Consider the following 16,802-nt stretch of genomic DNA (forward strand, 5'->3'; position numbering starts at 1 on the left):
TTACATACATCTTCCACCTTGAATACAGCGTGAAATAAATTCTCTTGGTTTATTTGAGAGATCATATAAATTTCCATTCGGGAAGTACACTCTGTTCTCAAACAATTTGTTAGCAATTGAACAAATACTAACGTAGTCATAAACGTTTAAATCAAATTCTTTCAATATGTCATTGCGGAACTTAACAAAACCTTCTCTTAAAATTCTTACATCTTGTTTGCAATAAAATGTACTATACTTTTCTAAGTCGAAGTGGTTCTCATCTATTCTGCAACCTTTGATGGAATCTATGTTTTTCATGAATGTATCAATATCTTTTACAAACTTACATGCTTCAGAAATGACACCAGTTCTGTTGTCATTTGCTAACAAAACACTGCTGTAGTAGTTGTATGGAAATACTTCTTTCGGTCCTGTTTGTAAGTTAAACATAGCAGGAAATAGTTTAAGCTTCTTATTATAACACTGTAAGAGTCTTTTATAATAATTGCCCTTCCTTTATATAAGCCAGTTATTTGCATTGTTCGTGAACCTTTAATGATGGGAGTTCCTTTCACTTCTGTCATGTGTCTTAAGATGAAGTTTATATCATAACTGAGGTTATGGAAATATATTAAACTCTTGTCAGGAAGTCGTTCCAAAAATTCTGTTGCACAGTTCTGACCCCAAATGCTTTCACTCACTGAACCATCTTCACTGTCGTAACATATGTTAAAAGCTTTATGAAAGCCATCGGTACTGCACTCAAAGTCAGCAAAGAAAAACGTGCTCAGGAATGAACTTACATTTAGCTTTATTTACTTCTTTTGACTCGGCTTTCTTCTTCAATTGTACACAATACTTTGGAGCATATGTCAAATCTTTAAATGGTGCAAGGTTCTGTTTATATAAGTCAGTCGTATATGTGAAAAGTTCTCCATAAGAAATAGGTTCGAAATATTTGCACTCCCACAATGTTTTCATAACATCCCATAACGGTGTTGTTCTATCATAACGAACTACATATTTATCTTCTCTCTTTGTATAAATCTTCATTTGTTTCTCAATGTTCATTCCACCACAAGCTTTGAGAATTTCTATATAGTTGCGAATGAAATATGTTGTCATTGGTAATCTTTCATTTAGCATGTAGTGGTCTTCAACAAGAAGTAAGTCAATAGTTCGAACAGTTTCACATTCTTTTGGTATGTATCTCTTTATTTCATTATGTCTTGAGTCATTGAAGTAACCAATGGTAACATTAAATGCTATACCTGTTGCGTCAGAAATTTCTTGTACTTTACTTTGAGGAAAGTCTCTAACACGAATGACTTCTCTCATTGGTCAATAGTCTCTCCATCTACTCCAGCCTGAATGCAAGCATAAACGAAACAATTGTCTTCTGTCATAAGTGCTGCAGTTCTTTTGTTCAATTCATTGAAGATTTGGTAGCGTTCAAGATTTATAGGTAATGTGCAAAGATACTTCCAGAACTGACCGCTTCTCTTCTATATAAAACTTCTTTTCACCATTATCTTTCCAAAAGCTTTCTATAAGTGCTGGGTTTCCTGTTTGCTTAAGAGCTTCCAAAATGGCTTTCTGGTCATTTGTCAGTGTGCTTTCATCTCTATATGGTCTCTTTTTTGGTTTGCCTTTCTTTACATCTGACATCGTTAAACCTTCATATTCTGTTAAATCATACATCTTTATTTCGGTAAGATTCTTTATGTTTGCCAAGAAGAAGTCATAGTGCATTTCAACAATACCTGCAGCATTTGCTTCTATCTCTGATATAAAGTTCTCCTTCAAGAGCTGATGTAGTAATGTTCCAATATTATTGAGGTTTAACGTAGAACATTCATACTTTCCACCAAGTTTATAACATACCATCCATCTCTGTTGTGAGTTTATTTTAATTTTCTCTAAGAGTCTCATGAAAACCTTACCGAAATGTTTGTGTAAGTAGTCTCTGTTTGGTTCATCTAAAGCTTCGATGTTAAAGTCAATGAGTCTATTGCCTGTCTTAACATTCCTCTTCCTATTCTCTTCATCTTTCTTTAACCATCTCTCACCTTCTTTTGGTTTGTCGTCAATGGAACGAAGGACATCGTTAGCTTTGCGAACTTGTTCTATAGCGCTCTTAAACATCTCTCTTCTCTGTTGTTTCAGTGTGTCGTCTCTTCTTCTTGTTTCACCAACGTTTACATTTGTTATGTCAAACATTTCTCTTCTTACTTCATGAGGTACTGAACGTCTATGATATAAGTCAATAGCAACATCATTTAAAGAAAATGCTCTTGCATGGACTTCGTCCTCGCCGCGTTGCGGCTTTATGAACTCATGAATTCTATCATAACTTATATTGCACCATTATAGTCTTTAATGAAGTCAGCGAGCTTGCTTTTTGTTTGTTGGTAATGCTTTGCAACATCTTATTAGCTTCTGTAAGAAGTTGTTTTATTCCGAGTGTTCTAACTTAGACAACTTCCGATACATCTTTAGTAGGAAATAAAAAAATATTTTTTGAAAAAATTAGATTAGATTTTTTTAAGTTATTTTTCAAAATAATTTAATATTTTTATTTTAATGAAACACATGCAAGATTGCAAGTTCTTTTCATACAATGCTCTCGCTACTGCCATCAAGAATGAGTTCAATGGTGCTGCAAATGTTAATGTTATCTTTAACAAGAAGTTTGTGAAAGAATCTAAGTTTGGTCAGTATGTCAGACCATTAGCTATCGTCATTGACCGCAAACGTTATACTTCACAAGAGTTAGCAGTAGTTTTGAAACAAAAGAGTTTCTTCGTGAATGTCAAAGATACTCATTATACTATTATAAAGAACTCCAACATTGACTTCTTCAGTATTACTATGAATCTTTCCGAACAGAAAGAATATAAGAAGGGTGAAACATCTGTGAAATATTATCCTTCATCTCTGAAGACAATAACGAACAAAGATGTTATACAGAAATTCTTACCAAAGGTTGAAGAAGCTTCTATTGACATTGACGAAGGAAGTGAAATGGTTGAAGAAATAGATCCTGAAGCTATTTAAGCAAAAATATATTTTTGGTTAGTCTTCATATCGATATTTTACAACAATTCCCCAATGTATAAACTTTTCATACGCTTTTTCATAAGCTTTATATACCTTCAGAAATTTTGCATAATCTTTAGAAGCATTTAGATATTGTTTAAATGCTTTGTATGTCTTCAGAAATTTTGCATAATCTTTTACATGTTGTTCGTTCTCTTCTTCTGTCATGAGTTCCGAATATTCTAAATTCATGTTCTTTCATATGAGATAAAAATTTTATAAAAAAATAAAATTAGCTTAGATTTTTTTATTCTTCCTCTTTGAAGTTATCGAAATATTCTGTTATTTTTTCCTTCAGTAATGTTAAGTCTTCTTTGAATGTAAGTATTGTGCAACCTTTGATGTCATAGTGTGTTTGAGGAAGAGTATTTTTGACAATTTCCTTTATTTGCTCATTCGGTGTCATTGAAATCGGTAAGTTTTCACGATAGAACCAGTTTCTGTCAGATTTATATATTTTAGCTAAGTCATAAAAGCTCTTGTTGTTTCTTCTGACTAAATGCAACATAACCATATCTTTATCTTCTTCTTTCTCCAACTCTTCAGTATATATCATATACTTATAACTCTTTTCCTTTCCTTTTGGTACTGAACGCGGTATTCTTTTCTGTATGCTTTTGTCTTTGGATTCAATGACTTCATCTTTTGCATGAAGTTTCTTTTCCATCTCTCCACGTTCTGCTTTATATAGTTCATCTAACATCATGAAAATATAACAAGCATAACGAGGTGAAGCCCATATTGCTACAGCGTTTACTAAAAGTCTATGAACATAATAACCTTTCAAACCAGGAGCCAAATTCTTGCGATTTTCGTACGGAATCTCTTCTCTCGGTTTTCCGAGGGAAGCAATCATATGAGGAAATTCTTCTAAAAGTTCTTTTGTCTTTGGTTTCAAACCAATGATATGCTTGCTTTGTAGAACGAAGAGCGTTCATTATACTTTGCATTTGGTACATATCGTCTTTGACCGAACGAATGAGGCGAAGTTGTTTGTTATATTGTATGTATTCGTATTCTTCATTTATAGCTTCATGGACTATAACTTGTGTTGTGTTCTCTCATTACTGTCTTTACATACAAAATAAAAAAAATAAATAAAAAACTAACTTTTTCTGACTTTCACAAAAGACCAAAAATAAACGCTTTACATGTATTTTTCAGCAACTTCGTCAAATAATTTTATAGCTTTATCTATCTCATCTACTTCAAACGTTTCTTTACCTTTCGTGGGAGCACCATATTTTTCTCAAAAACTTCAAGCAGTTCTGTTTCAGCAGCTCTCATATCATTAACAAACACAACCTTGACTCTATTGACTGTACTGTCATATCTTTGATATTATATGTCCTTCCTATCTTATATCTTTTGAAGTCCTTCGGTTTCTGAACGATGTAAAGTAAGCCTTCACTGCAACGTTCCGTATCGAATGAACCTAATATGTTATGAAGTTATATCCACACAACTGGGTCTAACACATAACAAAACTATTGGTATAAGACTTTTGTCTATAAGATATGCTCTTGTTCCATGAAATGTACTGATATCATAAGCTCAGGATTTCTTGTCAAAATTTCTGAGTTGAAGCATTTCTAACCCAGTCGTTTGTTTTCTTTCCAGATGGAGATATAATGTCTGACAAAGAAATTTGTTGTATTTCTTTGAGTATCTTACGTTTAAATCACCTATTCTAACCACTTTGGTGTCATTGTCTATCTTTCTAACTGTTTCAAACTCAATGTTTGACATTACTGTCTTTACATACAAAATAACTAATGAAATTCATTATTTTTTGTGCTGAATTCAATAAAAATAATGTTGAGGTTGAAGTGGTGAGATCTCACCTGTTTTTTCACCTGTTTTTTCACCTGTTTTTTCACCTCTTTTTTCACAAGCGTTTCACATGAATTGTACGATGTATATTTTGAAATCCTAAAACAATTTCGTAGCTTCTATTTTCTTCTTTTAGTACACGAATGTTTTAATCATGCCGAAAGTCTCTTTATATTTCTTCTTGACGTCAGATAAAAGGAAATCTTTCTTTGCTGTTGGATAGTTTTTTATTAAGAAATGTCAACATATCCATTTTATCTTCTGCTGGCTTTTCTGCTTCTTTCTTTAAGTCTGCATAGTCGTTTCGCATTCTTTCTATCTCTTTGACTGAGTAGTTATATTTTCTTATTGCTGCTTTACATTTTGAACATTGCGGCATCGTTTTTGCGTTTATTACATGAAATAAAACCAGCTAGAACAACTAAGGCGTCAATGGTTTTCTTTAACTCAAAAGCTGCTGTTTTATCTGTTCATTCCATACCTTACCTCTTCTATCTTTATCTCTTATCTGCCATAACACATTTTTGCAACTAATGAAACAAAGTTATCGTATGTCTTAAATTCTTCGGATTTGTAAAGGTCAGAAATATTTTTATAAACCATGTCGCAATCTTTGTCCATAACTTTATGGTTGCAATGAAAACCAAGAAATTCATAATTTACTTTACGTATGAATTTCTTAATTTCTACTGAGTCAGTTGCTTTGACTTCAATTTCGTCGAATTCAGGAATAGTTAGTTATTGCTGCTGAATTTCAGGTAGTTTAGGCAAATGGTCGATGAGGTCCTCCATTTCATAAAGATACTGTTCATTTGTTTCATCTTTCGCACTACAGTCTAAATTACTTGTTAAAAGTTCTTGCTTTATCTTCTGGATTTCTGTTTCAAAAGTATATGAAGAAGGAATAAAGGTTTTCATCTCTACCAACATTGACGTAGGATTCATGACTAGCGAGTTTGGTGCTGTAGTTGTGGCTTGAATTGTTGTTGTGCGATTGTTGAAATCATATCTTTTATACAAAATAAAAAATAAATAAAAAATAAAACTAACTTTATTTTTCTATCTTAAGGAAATTCATGAAAATTCACGAGAAAGCCTAAAGCAATCTGAGCCGCTAAGCGGCGAGGGTGAAAAAAGAGGTGAAAAAACGGGTGAGAAGATCTCACCTCTTCACCTATAACATTATTTTTGGTGTAAATTTATGACAAAAATAAATGGTACCATTAATGATATCATGACTGTTCTCATTCATGTCTGATTTACATCTAATGAAAAAGTTTAGAAGAATTTTCTTATTCTTTCTGGCTTATTTTTTGTCTTTCCAGTACTCCCGCTCTAATGGTCCCAATGTGTTGACTTTGACTCTCTCAAGTTCTTAGATGGTATAACATCTTCAACGCCTCCTTCATATCTTACTTTAAGTGTCGTTTATGTTATAGCCAAGTATTTCAATAACCACTCCTCGCTTTGCTTCGTCAATGGTTTCAGCAAGTTTGCCATTACTACTTTCAACTAATTTATGACGAGGAATAAAACGCAATGGAGTCGTCAGCAGCTTTTATAAGATATCCATTACCTTGCGTAGAGTCTACGATATAATAGTTTCTACTTAACCTTAAATGTTTCTTTGTCAACGGTTGTCGTCAAGAACTACACGAACTTTTGTACCAGGAATGAGGGTAAATTGTGTGATTGAATTTCTGATATTTTGTGTTTGGCTTCGTTTCTTTTGTATACTTTTCTTCTTGTTGTTGTGTCATTGAATTTGGTGTATGTCCTGTTGTAGAGTGTGTTGAGGAATTATATACTTCGAGAAATGTTTCATTGTTTCTCGTAAAGTCTCGCTCTTGGTTTAAATCTCTGAGCGTTCTTATGAAGCGGTTTATGATGCCGAGTATGTTATGGTTATGGTCTTCAGTAGTGTAGTGAGTTATGTTATGCTTAATGAGAAAATCTGTGATTTCTTCTTGAGGTAAGCACTGTCTTGGTCTGATGTTAAAGTACTTGGGCTATGTTCTGCTACAAACTTTTTTAAAACTCTTTAAAACTTCATGAGTTCCTTTATTCCTCATTGGATATGCATATGCTTTACGAGTGTTAACAATAATGAAGATGAGGAATGGTTATATGTCCTCCTTTTCTGCTTTGAATGAGGAGTGTCAAATTGGTATGCGTCAGGAGCGTTGGAGTAAATTGGTAAAAAGTAGTCGTAAGGGTTTATTTTTTGTTTGATATACAACATTTTTGTCAAAGAACCTTTCACTTCAGCTCTGTTAGTAAAATCCCCAACTCTTTGCAGCTTCATTGAACTTCTTAAATGACCTCCATGGATGTTGTCGAAATACTTCTTTCAAGCTCATTTATGTAAAGTTAAAGATTTTATTCTAGGCTTCAAGCGCGTTCATTAAACGCTGGTACCATGCGAATATGTCACAAATGGTGGCATATAATCTGCACCCGAGCCTGTTGGATTGTTGTGAAAGTGTGTGAATGATTTCCTGCGGTTCCACAGAAAATACCTGCGCTTGAATCTACTGGTCGCTTGAAATATCATATCTATCCATTCCCTGTCTATCCGAACCTGCTGCAAGATTTGTATAACCTCTTTTTGTTATTGAATGTGATATGACTACCTGTTGTGTTTGTAGTTCCTGTATGAGTGTGCGGTGGAAGTTGCTTCTTTAATTTTCTTCGAACCTCCTGTTTGCTTTGAAGAGTTAGCACAGTATAAGAATTATCTACAATCTGCTTCCACGTACCAAAACCAGAACTGTTCTGGATTTGTTGAGTTCATTGACGTATAAATAGAGCCTATAGGATATAATGTTTGAAGTATTTCAGTCTTTAATGTTTGAAGCTCTGTTTTGTCGGCTTTCTTATCTAACATTGCTGGTAGTTCATATGCTTCAAAGTTTCTGGCCTGATCTTCGATAATTCCTGCAATGTTATCTAAATTGTTAGAGTATCTTTTACGCTTGTACTCGGATTCTCTAAAGGTGCACTTGAACCCAAATCATAGTTCAATATTATGTCGTCTGCTCTAACAGTAGTGAAGGATTTATGTGTATGTTCTTTATCTGCTTTTTATCTAACATTGCTGGTAGTTCATGTGTTTCAAAGTTTCTGACATGACCTTCAATGTCATACATTTACTATTTAAGGAGTTTAGTGTATCTTTTACGCTTGTACTTGGATTCTCTAAAGGTGCACTTGAACCAAGGGTATAGTTCAATATTATGTCGTCTGCTCTAACAGTAGTGAAGGATTCATGTGTATGTTCTTGTCAGCTTTACTATTTAATGTAGCTTGAAGTTCATTTATATCGGAGATATTGTGTTATGAGATTTCAAAACTTTGTTCATTGCTTCGAGTTCAACTTTGTCAGCTTTACTTTTAATAGCATCTTCAAACGTTATTTTTGCCTTAACTCTCAATGTAAATCTTGGTTCAACTAATACACCGTTAACATTGAAAGTAGAGGCATAAATTTCACCGGTATAACCAAATGCTTCTGGTGCTTTAGCTACATTATACTGTACAGTACAGCTTATGTCATAACCTTTAGCACGAATGTATTTATATCTTCTTTCATTAACATTTTTTGTCTTCGCTTCATCACTTCGTGTTAAATATCCATGGTAGTCCGTTATAATCTGTTCGTCTGATGTTATATAATGAACGTGGTTCTTGTCTGCTTTTTCGACTAATTTCTCATTAACATCATTCACTTCTAATTCAACTCTTCCGCCAGAACTCTTATTATCATTAATCTTTTTCATTAATTCGGTAATTACGTCATAAAGACTATATTCTGTTTTCGGTTTTGTAAATAATGAGTCAAAATTTCTTTTCATCATTACATCGCTGACATTAATGATATCACCAATTCCTTTTTCATTTATTCTCTTCATTAGTTCTGCAATAATGACGAATATATAATCTGTTAATTTATTCTCTTCATCGAGGGTTATAGAATGTTTTGAAATTGAATCATTAACTCCTCTAAATAAATCAATAACTTCAGGATACACGTTTTTAATGTCTCGAATAACCCGACCAGTATCCTGTTGTTCATGTTCTTCGTTCCCGTCGTTACGTGGTTTTATATCTCTAACCATCATCAACGCAGCCATAACCGGAGGGTTTGTTGCTATCTGTTCGAAAATCCGTCCGTTATGTACGGTATATCTAAATAATTTCTTTGTGTTTGTTAAAACATTTGAAACAAGTCTTTTAAAACCATCTACAAAATTTCCTGTTTCACCTAATGTTCTTGCAGCATTTACAAGCTCACCCATTCCCGCTTTTGACCCCAAAAACGTCCATATTGCATTTATTTCACTCTGTATAGTTGTCCATTCAGCGAAACTAACACCGCATTCGCTAAGCTGAAAATGAAATTCAGTGGATCGAACTTAATTCCACCTTCTTTTTCAATTTCAACGAACTCACTAACATGAGATTTTAAGTATTCTTTCGTTAAAATTGTTTTCCCCGATGTTATGTCATTAACGAAACTATCACCGTCAAAAGTTAACGAATTCAATTTCGTCGTTGATGCTTTTATTTCATACACCGCTTTATCGATAGTTTTTGGCTCACCTTCTTTAGAAGCATATGAAACATTAATGAATGAATTATATGTATTCGTGAATGAGTTAAAATCAATGATTTTCATTAATGACGCCTTTAATGATTCATTTACTGTCGAATCCCTTAAAGTAATTAATGAACTGTCATTTATGAAAGGTACACTGCAAACCGTCGAGTTTGGATCAAATGCTGTAGTTGGTGCAGGAATATTAATGATATAAGTCATTAAATCATTAAGTGACGTAAATAATGTTGTCGTTTTTGATTTAATTTCTTTAGCATCTGTTATATATGGTAATTTTATTTCTGTAGTTTCTGAATTAAAGATATTCGCTAAAATGTTTTGTAAACTGTTTTGAACAGCTGTGTAAACCGTTGAATCCGGAACTCTTACGATTTCACCGTCCTTAATAAAAGGCATTGCACATGGTGTAGTGCTTGGGTCAAATCTTTTTGGGTTATGATTCAACATATATTCTAATGCTTCATAAACAGACCTATATACGGTTGTATTATCTTTTTCAATAATTTCACCGTCCTTTATAAACGGCATAGTACATGGAGTTAAAATAGGGTCAAACTTTTCATAGTCCTTCCATGTTATGTATTTCTCAGTATTTCCATCAGTGATAACAATATATTTGTCAGTAAGTGTGAGAGAGTATTGACCAAAATATAAACGTTTAGCTCTGTCAGCTTCATACGCATATGCAGCTATACTCATATTTTAATGAGAATAAAATGTTGTTCTATTTGCAAAGTACAGACCCAAACGAATACGGGACAGTAAAGCTACAAACAAACTTAGGTCTACAGAATGAGGCGCTTGCATTCAGAATGGTTGACTTCAATACTATCGCTTCATTCGTTATAACAGATGAAACAGATTTCATGGAGATTGAAATAGATGGAAAGAAGCACGAAATAAGATTTCACAATAATGTAGAATATAAGATGGAAACATTAGCTGGAGTGTTAAATGCTCTCATAAATACTACAATAAACAAGGATAACGAAGAAAACTTAATGAATGTTAAACTTATTGCAGGAGTTTTGAAGTTCAGTTATGCGAAGGAGTTTAAGATACCAAGAATGAGTCATAGAGTACAACTTCTTTTGGGTGCATACCATATGACATTTCCTTTGAAAAGTGTTGACAAAACGATTGAGATGAAATCTGTTCCATACGTATGTTATGGTAATTGTTTGTACATTGAGTCTAAAATAGCTAATGTCACAGGTATTTCAGGAGTTAATAGTAAAGGTTCAGTAGAATATAAATCCTTCTGTTATGCAGTCAATTCAATGTTCATTCCAAACGTTCCTGTCATAGCAACTCATTTAGGTAAATGGGTTCGCATTAGTCCTCATAATTTGAAAGACATGCAATTCAGACTTGTTGACTTTCAAGGAGAGCCTGTAGAACTGAAGGCACCAGTGCGAATGACTGTTGAAGTTGACTTTTTAGAAAATATTAAATGCAACAGCTTACAAGAGAACTCAGAGCTAAAAATATAAAGTATGAATGTTATGTATTAGGTCATGAACTTTGGTTGTTGCTGTTTGATGAAACAAATGAGTTAGTTATGTCAGTCAAGAGAACAGAAAAATATTGTGTTAGTGAAAACTGCACCAAGTCAATAAGATTAGGTTTGCATTATGAAGATGAGTTCGATACTGTTGAAGAAGTTTTGGATAGATATTACAAATTGCTAACTTGAAATTTTTTTGACTGACGGCGCAAAGCGCCAAGATGGGCTCAAAGAGCCCTCCTGACTGCTTTAATTTACTAAAACATATTTCAAACAAAGTTTATATTCTGTTGAAAGTTTTGTATATTCATTCGAATATTTATACTTAAACTCAACTCCTGTAGTTCCTGGTGTTTCAATGATGCGGATGTTACCTATTTTCATGAATAGTGGAGTTTGACCACAGCATTCGATTTCAGGGTCGAGATAGTCAATGACACATTGTTTCCCTGTTATTCGTGATATAACATTTTCAAGGTCCTCCTTTGTTAGAATTATTTGGTTCTTGCTTATAAGATTTCAAAAGCTTCTTATCGTCTTTGAGTAAAATTGTTTGGTATAACTGAAGAAGGTAATGGTCTACGTTATCTGAAGGATTTGTTTGAACATTTGTGTAAGGTTGTCGTTGGCTTCTCTTGAAAGAATTTGGTCCAGTGGTGGATACTCTAACTTAACATCTGATGTAGCGTTAGCGTTTGAAGCTGTGTTTAAATTCACGGATTTCAGCTCTGGTTCTTTTCTTTCAAACACTCTGAACTATAGTTCTTTATGACAATATTGTTTGTCGTTCGTGAGTCAACATTTGATGTTGGTTCAATTGGAACATTAACGGCACCAGCTAAGATGGATTTGCTTCTCATTTCATATAGAATAAAAACCTTTTATATGTATGAAATGAACAATATACTCGACAAGGGTTTGAATGTAAAGCTAACGAATGAAAATATTGTTGAATTCACTGAGACAGGTGCTGTGTATAAAGATGTAGAACTACTGAACAAAAGAGCTAAGGGAAGAAGCAGGAACATGAACAAAGGGTGGAAGCCTATAAAAATTTATGTCAATGATGGCTCAGGAGGTTCAAACATAAAGTATGCAGAAAGTTATAGAGTTTATGCTCTCAAAGGTGAAAAGCCTTCATTTAAGAACAGCTATTCTAACGCATATCCTCAAAAGCTAACGGATGGGGAAGTGGATGATATGAATGACAGCAAAAATATTAACAGAAATGGCGACAGAGATGCATGGAATTTGTTTACCATCAGTCAATTGAAGGTTAAACTTTAAAACAATGTTGGTCGTTCCCATGGAATATTTTTGACTTTAATGGTATTAGTCATGATATGAATCTCAAGGTATGAACGAGGAGAGATGAGAGACTTATATGCTTCCCAAATTTCTTCAAAAGGTAATGTTATACCTGACTGTTTCCAAATGAGTTCAATATCATAACGTGAGAAACCTTGAAAGATAACGAAGTCAGTTATGAGACGTTTTATGTTTAAAGCTAAAAACCTCCATGTTTGCATAAGTATTGCTACAGTTAAGTAATGTCTGACTTTAGTAATGATGTTAGCTAATGGTGAGTCTGGTTTTGAACTAAACCTTTTCCGGCGAAGTCGTCGCAAACTAACAAAGTATTTGAAGGATATTTTTTGAAGGGGTATTTTGAAAGTTTTGATAGAATGTAGTTTGTAAGTCGTTTCATATCGTAAACTCCTGAGTACTGACGTAAGTGGTGTTTGTCAATAATTCTTTCCATCTCCTCAGAAGTCTTTTGCATTCCTGACTGTATAAATTCAACGATGGCATAATATTTCCTCTTACGTCGAATGTAACGTTGAAGAAATTCAATGAGTTCACTGTCTGGAACTTTAACGACAGAGGCTTGAACTTTTGACATAAATGTTTTCGCTGTTGAGTCCATAGAGTCTGAAGTTGCTGATATAATGATTTGGTCATAATATGAGTCATTTCCTAAACGTTCTGTTATGAGTATATGACGAATGAGGTTAAATGTCTTACCTGAACCCATCTTTCCACAATAGAAATAAACACCATTTGAACAGAACTCATAGTCCTTACTGAAAGGAAGAATGAGAGAAGAGTTAAGTTTGTCTGTAGTTTCATTCATGTCTTCATCTACGTCATGTATTAAATGCTTCATTTTATCTCCATTAAAAATGCAAGTCAGAAATATTCAGAACATAGCACCGAGTCTAACTGACAAGAGTATAAAGATATACTATGAACACGTTATGATGAAACCTACCAAAATTCAAGAAAGTCAGTATACTTATGAATATCCAAGACACTGGGTAGAGTATGTAGGAGGTGAGAAAGCTATTGAAATCAGACAGGTTCGAAGTATTCCAGCAGGAAGAACAATATTATTGAAGAACTTTAATGTTTTGAGTATAATGATGAAACAAAGAAGCAAGATAGTTTTCCTGTTGCTGTGTATGTGAACTTAGACACAGGAGATGACATGAAAGTTTTTAATACAAAGCTTCAAACGGTAGTGAGAGAACAACTGACTGCGGAAGGACATCCATTACCTTCAGAAGTTACCATAGCATATAATTTTGAAACAAACTCAATAGATTTTAAAGTCATCTCTGCAAAGAAGTCAGGTTTTACATTTAATGAAGCAGATGTATATTCGAATGAAAACTTCAAAGCTATTGCATGGTTAGATAATGACGATTGCTTTAAGAAAATATTTAAATACAGTGACTCAACGATGTCAATAGATGACCTTCGTGGAATGTTACCATCGACGTTTACAGTAGAAGGTTCAGCAGGATTGCTTACAAGATTGTCAATTGGTGGTATTTGGTCTCGTGAGAACATTGTTATAAAATCCAGTATAAGTGAATTTGCTGAAGAATCTATATTATGTCTTTCAAACTACATGTATTCGCCGCCGAAGCATTATAGTATAACAAACTTTGTCAGTAAGTTTAACATAAGACTTGTCGAACCTTCTTCAATGAAAGATGTTGTGCTACCTAAAGATGGAAAGGATGGACTCATTATTGAGATGATTTTAATAGCATATTAAATGAGCTTGTTCTTGAAGGTCATTCATGATGAAATAACTGTTGTAGAAGATGTTAGCAATTGTTCAGACATTTTGAAGCGTATAGATGATATAAGAAAGAAGTTAGATAGACCGCAAAGCGGTGAGGGCGAAGCCCGTGAGAACGTTTATGTTTCATTGACTTTCTCCAGTAACGAGAACTTTTATGAGATAATATTGAAGAGAGATGATTTTAATATGGTGTAAATGGTAGCTTGGGCAGCTTTAGGCGCAATGGGAACAAAAGCATTAGCATTTGGAGCAAAAGCACTTGGAGCTTATGACGCAGTAAATAAAATGAGTGGAGGAAGGGTTTCGAAGACATTAGATGCAAATAAAGGAAGATTGGAGGCTGGGTTGCAAAGAAGTTAAGATTAAATAAAATAGGGCTCATAAATAAAGCATCCAATTTGGTTGCGACTGAGTCAGAAAATGCTTTAGGAAAGGACGATGAGTTTGCAAAACACGCAAAAGACTTTAATGACCAGATGAAAGGTGAAACAATGCATTTAAATAGATTCGATGGAACTAAAGAAAATGTTTCTTCTCCACCAGTAGTTCTTCCGTATTGTCCCTATGGAATGTATGGAAACCCTTACGAAAGACCATTTGACCCATTGACTGGTGGAAGTAACTGGTATCATTACGGACGAAGAAGAAAGACAGTCAAGTTGGAGACAGACGTGAAGAAAGCAACTAAAAAGAAACCAAGGAAGAGAGTTATAAAGCAATGAATTCAACAGGGTGAAAAACCGGGTGAAAAAAGAGGTGAGATCTCACCACTTCACCTAAATTTATTTTTGTGCTATGTTTTCATACGTGTGAGGGTGGTGATATCATTAATTTTTAAGTTTATTTTTTATTTTATTTTTATATAAATGACAGAACAAAAGCAACTCATACAAATCGAAAAATATAACAAACATACATTTAAACATTTATTCTTCCTTCCTGAGTATAACATGTTCTTTACACTTCATCCTAGACCAGTAGATTATACATTGACTGTGTATAAAGATTGTCATGGTAGTTTTATAAAAACTTATGATGATGAAGGTAAGTTAACAAGACTATGCATTTCAAAACTTGAGAAACTTTATGACTTCAAGTATGACTACAATAGAGTTAACATTGACGATGAAGATATAGAAGAAAATTTATGAGAACGTTTATTTTTTCATTAGTGAGTTCGTTAGTGAGGTGAAATGGTTGGCGGTTTTGTAAATATTTAAGGTTAAGTTAGTGTTGTCGTTTGTGTTGTAAAATATACGTTAACGGTTTCGTAAAGTGTCAAAATCACATATAATGGGTAAGTAGGTGCGCAGTGCCACAGTACCCAACTAACCCATACTAACTTTAGTCTTTATCCATTTTTGAAAATTGTATTGTAAATTGTAAGAATTTCTGAATACTACTACTATAAAATATAATTGCTTATCAATGTATATTCTCCCTGCATGATATCAAGACTTGGCTATAAGTCTCTATTCATTATGAGTATGACCCCATTTTTTTTACAAAAAGTGCCGAATTGCAACTTTGTCCCAATCTCTTTTTTGTAAATTTTGGATGGAGAAATGCAAAAAAAATCAATAAGGTGCGGCCAACAAAGATAAACCAACAATGAATAAGTCTAATGTGTGGTAAACATTTATTTTGATCGTAAATTAGAACCGGAGTTTGCATGGTCAAGCAAAATTTTTTTCAGAAGATTTCTGATAAAAAAAATGTTTTTGAATGGCTTTTTGAAAAAGACATTCAAAAAATGCTCGGAGTTGATTTAGGTGGCACAGTTACCAAGATCTGCTATGTAGGCGAAAATGGAGAGCGAAAATTCTTTTTAGTACCCACGAAGATGGAAGAATTAGAAGATTTCTTCAGAGTTGATGAACAAAATAATTTATATGTACCTAAAATTAACAAGAAAATAGTTCGCTGGGGTATAACAGGATGTGGATCAGTTCGATGCAAAGAATTTTTCGAAAAAATCAATCCAAAACCTGTTTATCTTGACGAATTAACGATTCAGACTTACGGAGCCTTAAAATTACTCAAAGAAGAAAATCTTCTCCATTTCTTTGGAGGCAATAAAATTATCAACGAACCATGCCTTTTGATTTCTTTGGGAACCGGAGTTTCATTTACTGTTTCAGAGACAGATAAACCAGTTAAACATGCCGGTGGATCTTCCTTAGGTGGAGGAACATTGATGGGTCTTGCAAATCTATTGCTAGGAATGAATGATTTTGATGAACTACTTGGCCTTGCAGCAAATGGAGATCCTAATACATTAGACTTACTTATATCGGATATCTACGGCCAAAACTACGGCAGTACACTCAAATCTAATGTTTGCGCTTCTTCATTTGCAAAAGCTTCGATGAACCATAATAATCCTGCTTCGAAAGAAGACATTGCTGCATCATTAGTTTGCACAATATGCTATGCTATTGCCGGACAAGCTGCAGCTATCGCAAGAGCTGAAAAAGTCAAAACTCTTGTCTTTGTAGGAGGATTTCTCTCTACAAAAGGACATATTCCTGAAGCACTTGAGCGTGCAGTTACACTTTTCGATCCAGATTTATCTATTGTAATACCAGAAAATCATCAATTCGTTGGATCAATTGGATGTGCAATGAAAGTTGCAGAATCATAATTTCATACACAATATATTAATACAT

General features: G+C 33.8%; 6 protein-coding genes and 4 pseudogenes across 10 annotated transcripts, besides 2 other annotated features; 5 read left to right on the forward strand and 5 right to left on the reverse strand.

The window, feature by feature from the left end:
• TVAGG3_0436800 lies at positions 1–566 on the reverse strand (annotated as a pseudogene). The gene has a single exon. A coding segment is annotated over exon 1 (566 nt).
• Positions 1–15,478: part of a mobile genetic element that runs on past the window's edge.
• Positions 835–1,914, reverse strand: TVAGG3_0436810 (annotated as a pseudogene). The gene has a single exon. A coding segment is annotated over exon 1 (1,080 nt).
• Positions 2,566–3,039, forward strand: TVAGG3_0436820 (uncharacterized protein; the record flags this gene model as incomplete). Its single annotated transcript, XM_051234040.1, has 1 exon — positions 2,566–3,039. The coding sequence occupies one exon, from the start codon at positions 2,566–2,568 to the stop codon at positions 3,037–3,039; it is 474 nt and encodes a 157-aa protein (XP_051103770.1).
• Positions 3,329–3,487, reverse strand: TVAGG3_0436830 (uncharacterized protein; the record flags this gene model as incomplete). The annotated part of the gene is made up of 1 exon (XM_051234041.1): positions 3,329–3,487. The coding sequence occupies one exon, from the start codon at positions 3,485–3,487 to the stop codon at positions 3,329–3,331; it is 159 nt and encodes a 52-aa protein (XP_051103771.1).
• Positions 7,319–9,047, reverse strand: TVAGG3_0436840 (annotated as a pseudogene). The gene has a single exon. A coding segment is annotated over exon 1 (1,729 nt).
• Positions 10,249–11,025, forward strand: TVAGG3_0436850 (uncharacterized protein; the record flags this gene model as incomplete). Its single annotated transcript, XM_051234042.1, has 1 exon — positions 10,249–11,025. One exon carries the CDS (start codon positions 10,249–10,251, stop codon positions 11,023–11,025), a length of 777 nt encoding a protein of 258 aa, XP_051103772.1.
• On the reverse strand, positions 11,289–11,899 carry TVAGG3_0436860 (annotated as a pseudogene). Its single transcript has one exon. A coding segment is annotated over exon 1 (611 nt).
• Positions 11,925–12,326, forward strand: TVAGG3_0436870 (uncharacterized protein; the record flags this gene model as incomplete). The annotated part of the gene is made up of 1 exon (XM_051234043.1): positions 11,925–12,326. One exon carries the CDS (start codon positions 11,925–11,927, stop codon positions 12,324–12,326), a length of 402 nt encoding a protein of 133 aa, XP_051103773.1.
• On the forward strand, positions 13,783–14,103 carry TVAGG3_0436880 (uncharacterized protein; the record flags this gene model as incomplete). The annotated part of the gene is made up of 1 exon (XM_001299127.1): positions 13,783–14,103. One exon carries the CDS (start codon positions 13,783–13,785, stop codon positions 14,101–14,103), a length of 321 nt encoding a protein of 106 aa, XP_001299128.1.
• Positions 15,478–15,673: a mobile genetic element.
• Positions 15,674–15,886: 213 nt separating this feature from the next.
• Positions 15,887–16,777, forward strand: TVAGG3_0436900 (pantothenate kinase protein; the record flags this gene model as incomplete). Its single annotated transcript, XM_001299129.1, has 1 exon — positions 15,887–16,777. The coding sequence occupies one exon, from the start codon at positions 15,887–15,889 to the stop codon at positions 16,775–16,777; it is 891 nt and encodes a 296-aa protein (XP_001299130.1).
• Between the last annotated feature and the right edge of the window lie 25 nt (positions 16,778–16,802).

Source organism: Trichomonas vaginalis, chromosome V, assembly GCF_026262505.1.
Source record: "Trichomonas vaginalis G3 chromosome V, whole genome shotgun sequence".
Taxonomy (NCBI): domain Eukaryota; phylum Parabasalia; order Trichomonadida; family Trichomonadidae; genus Trichomonas; species Trichomonas vaginalis.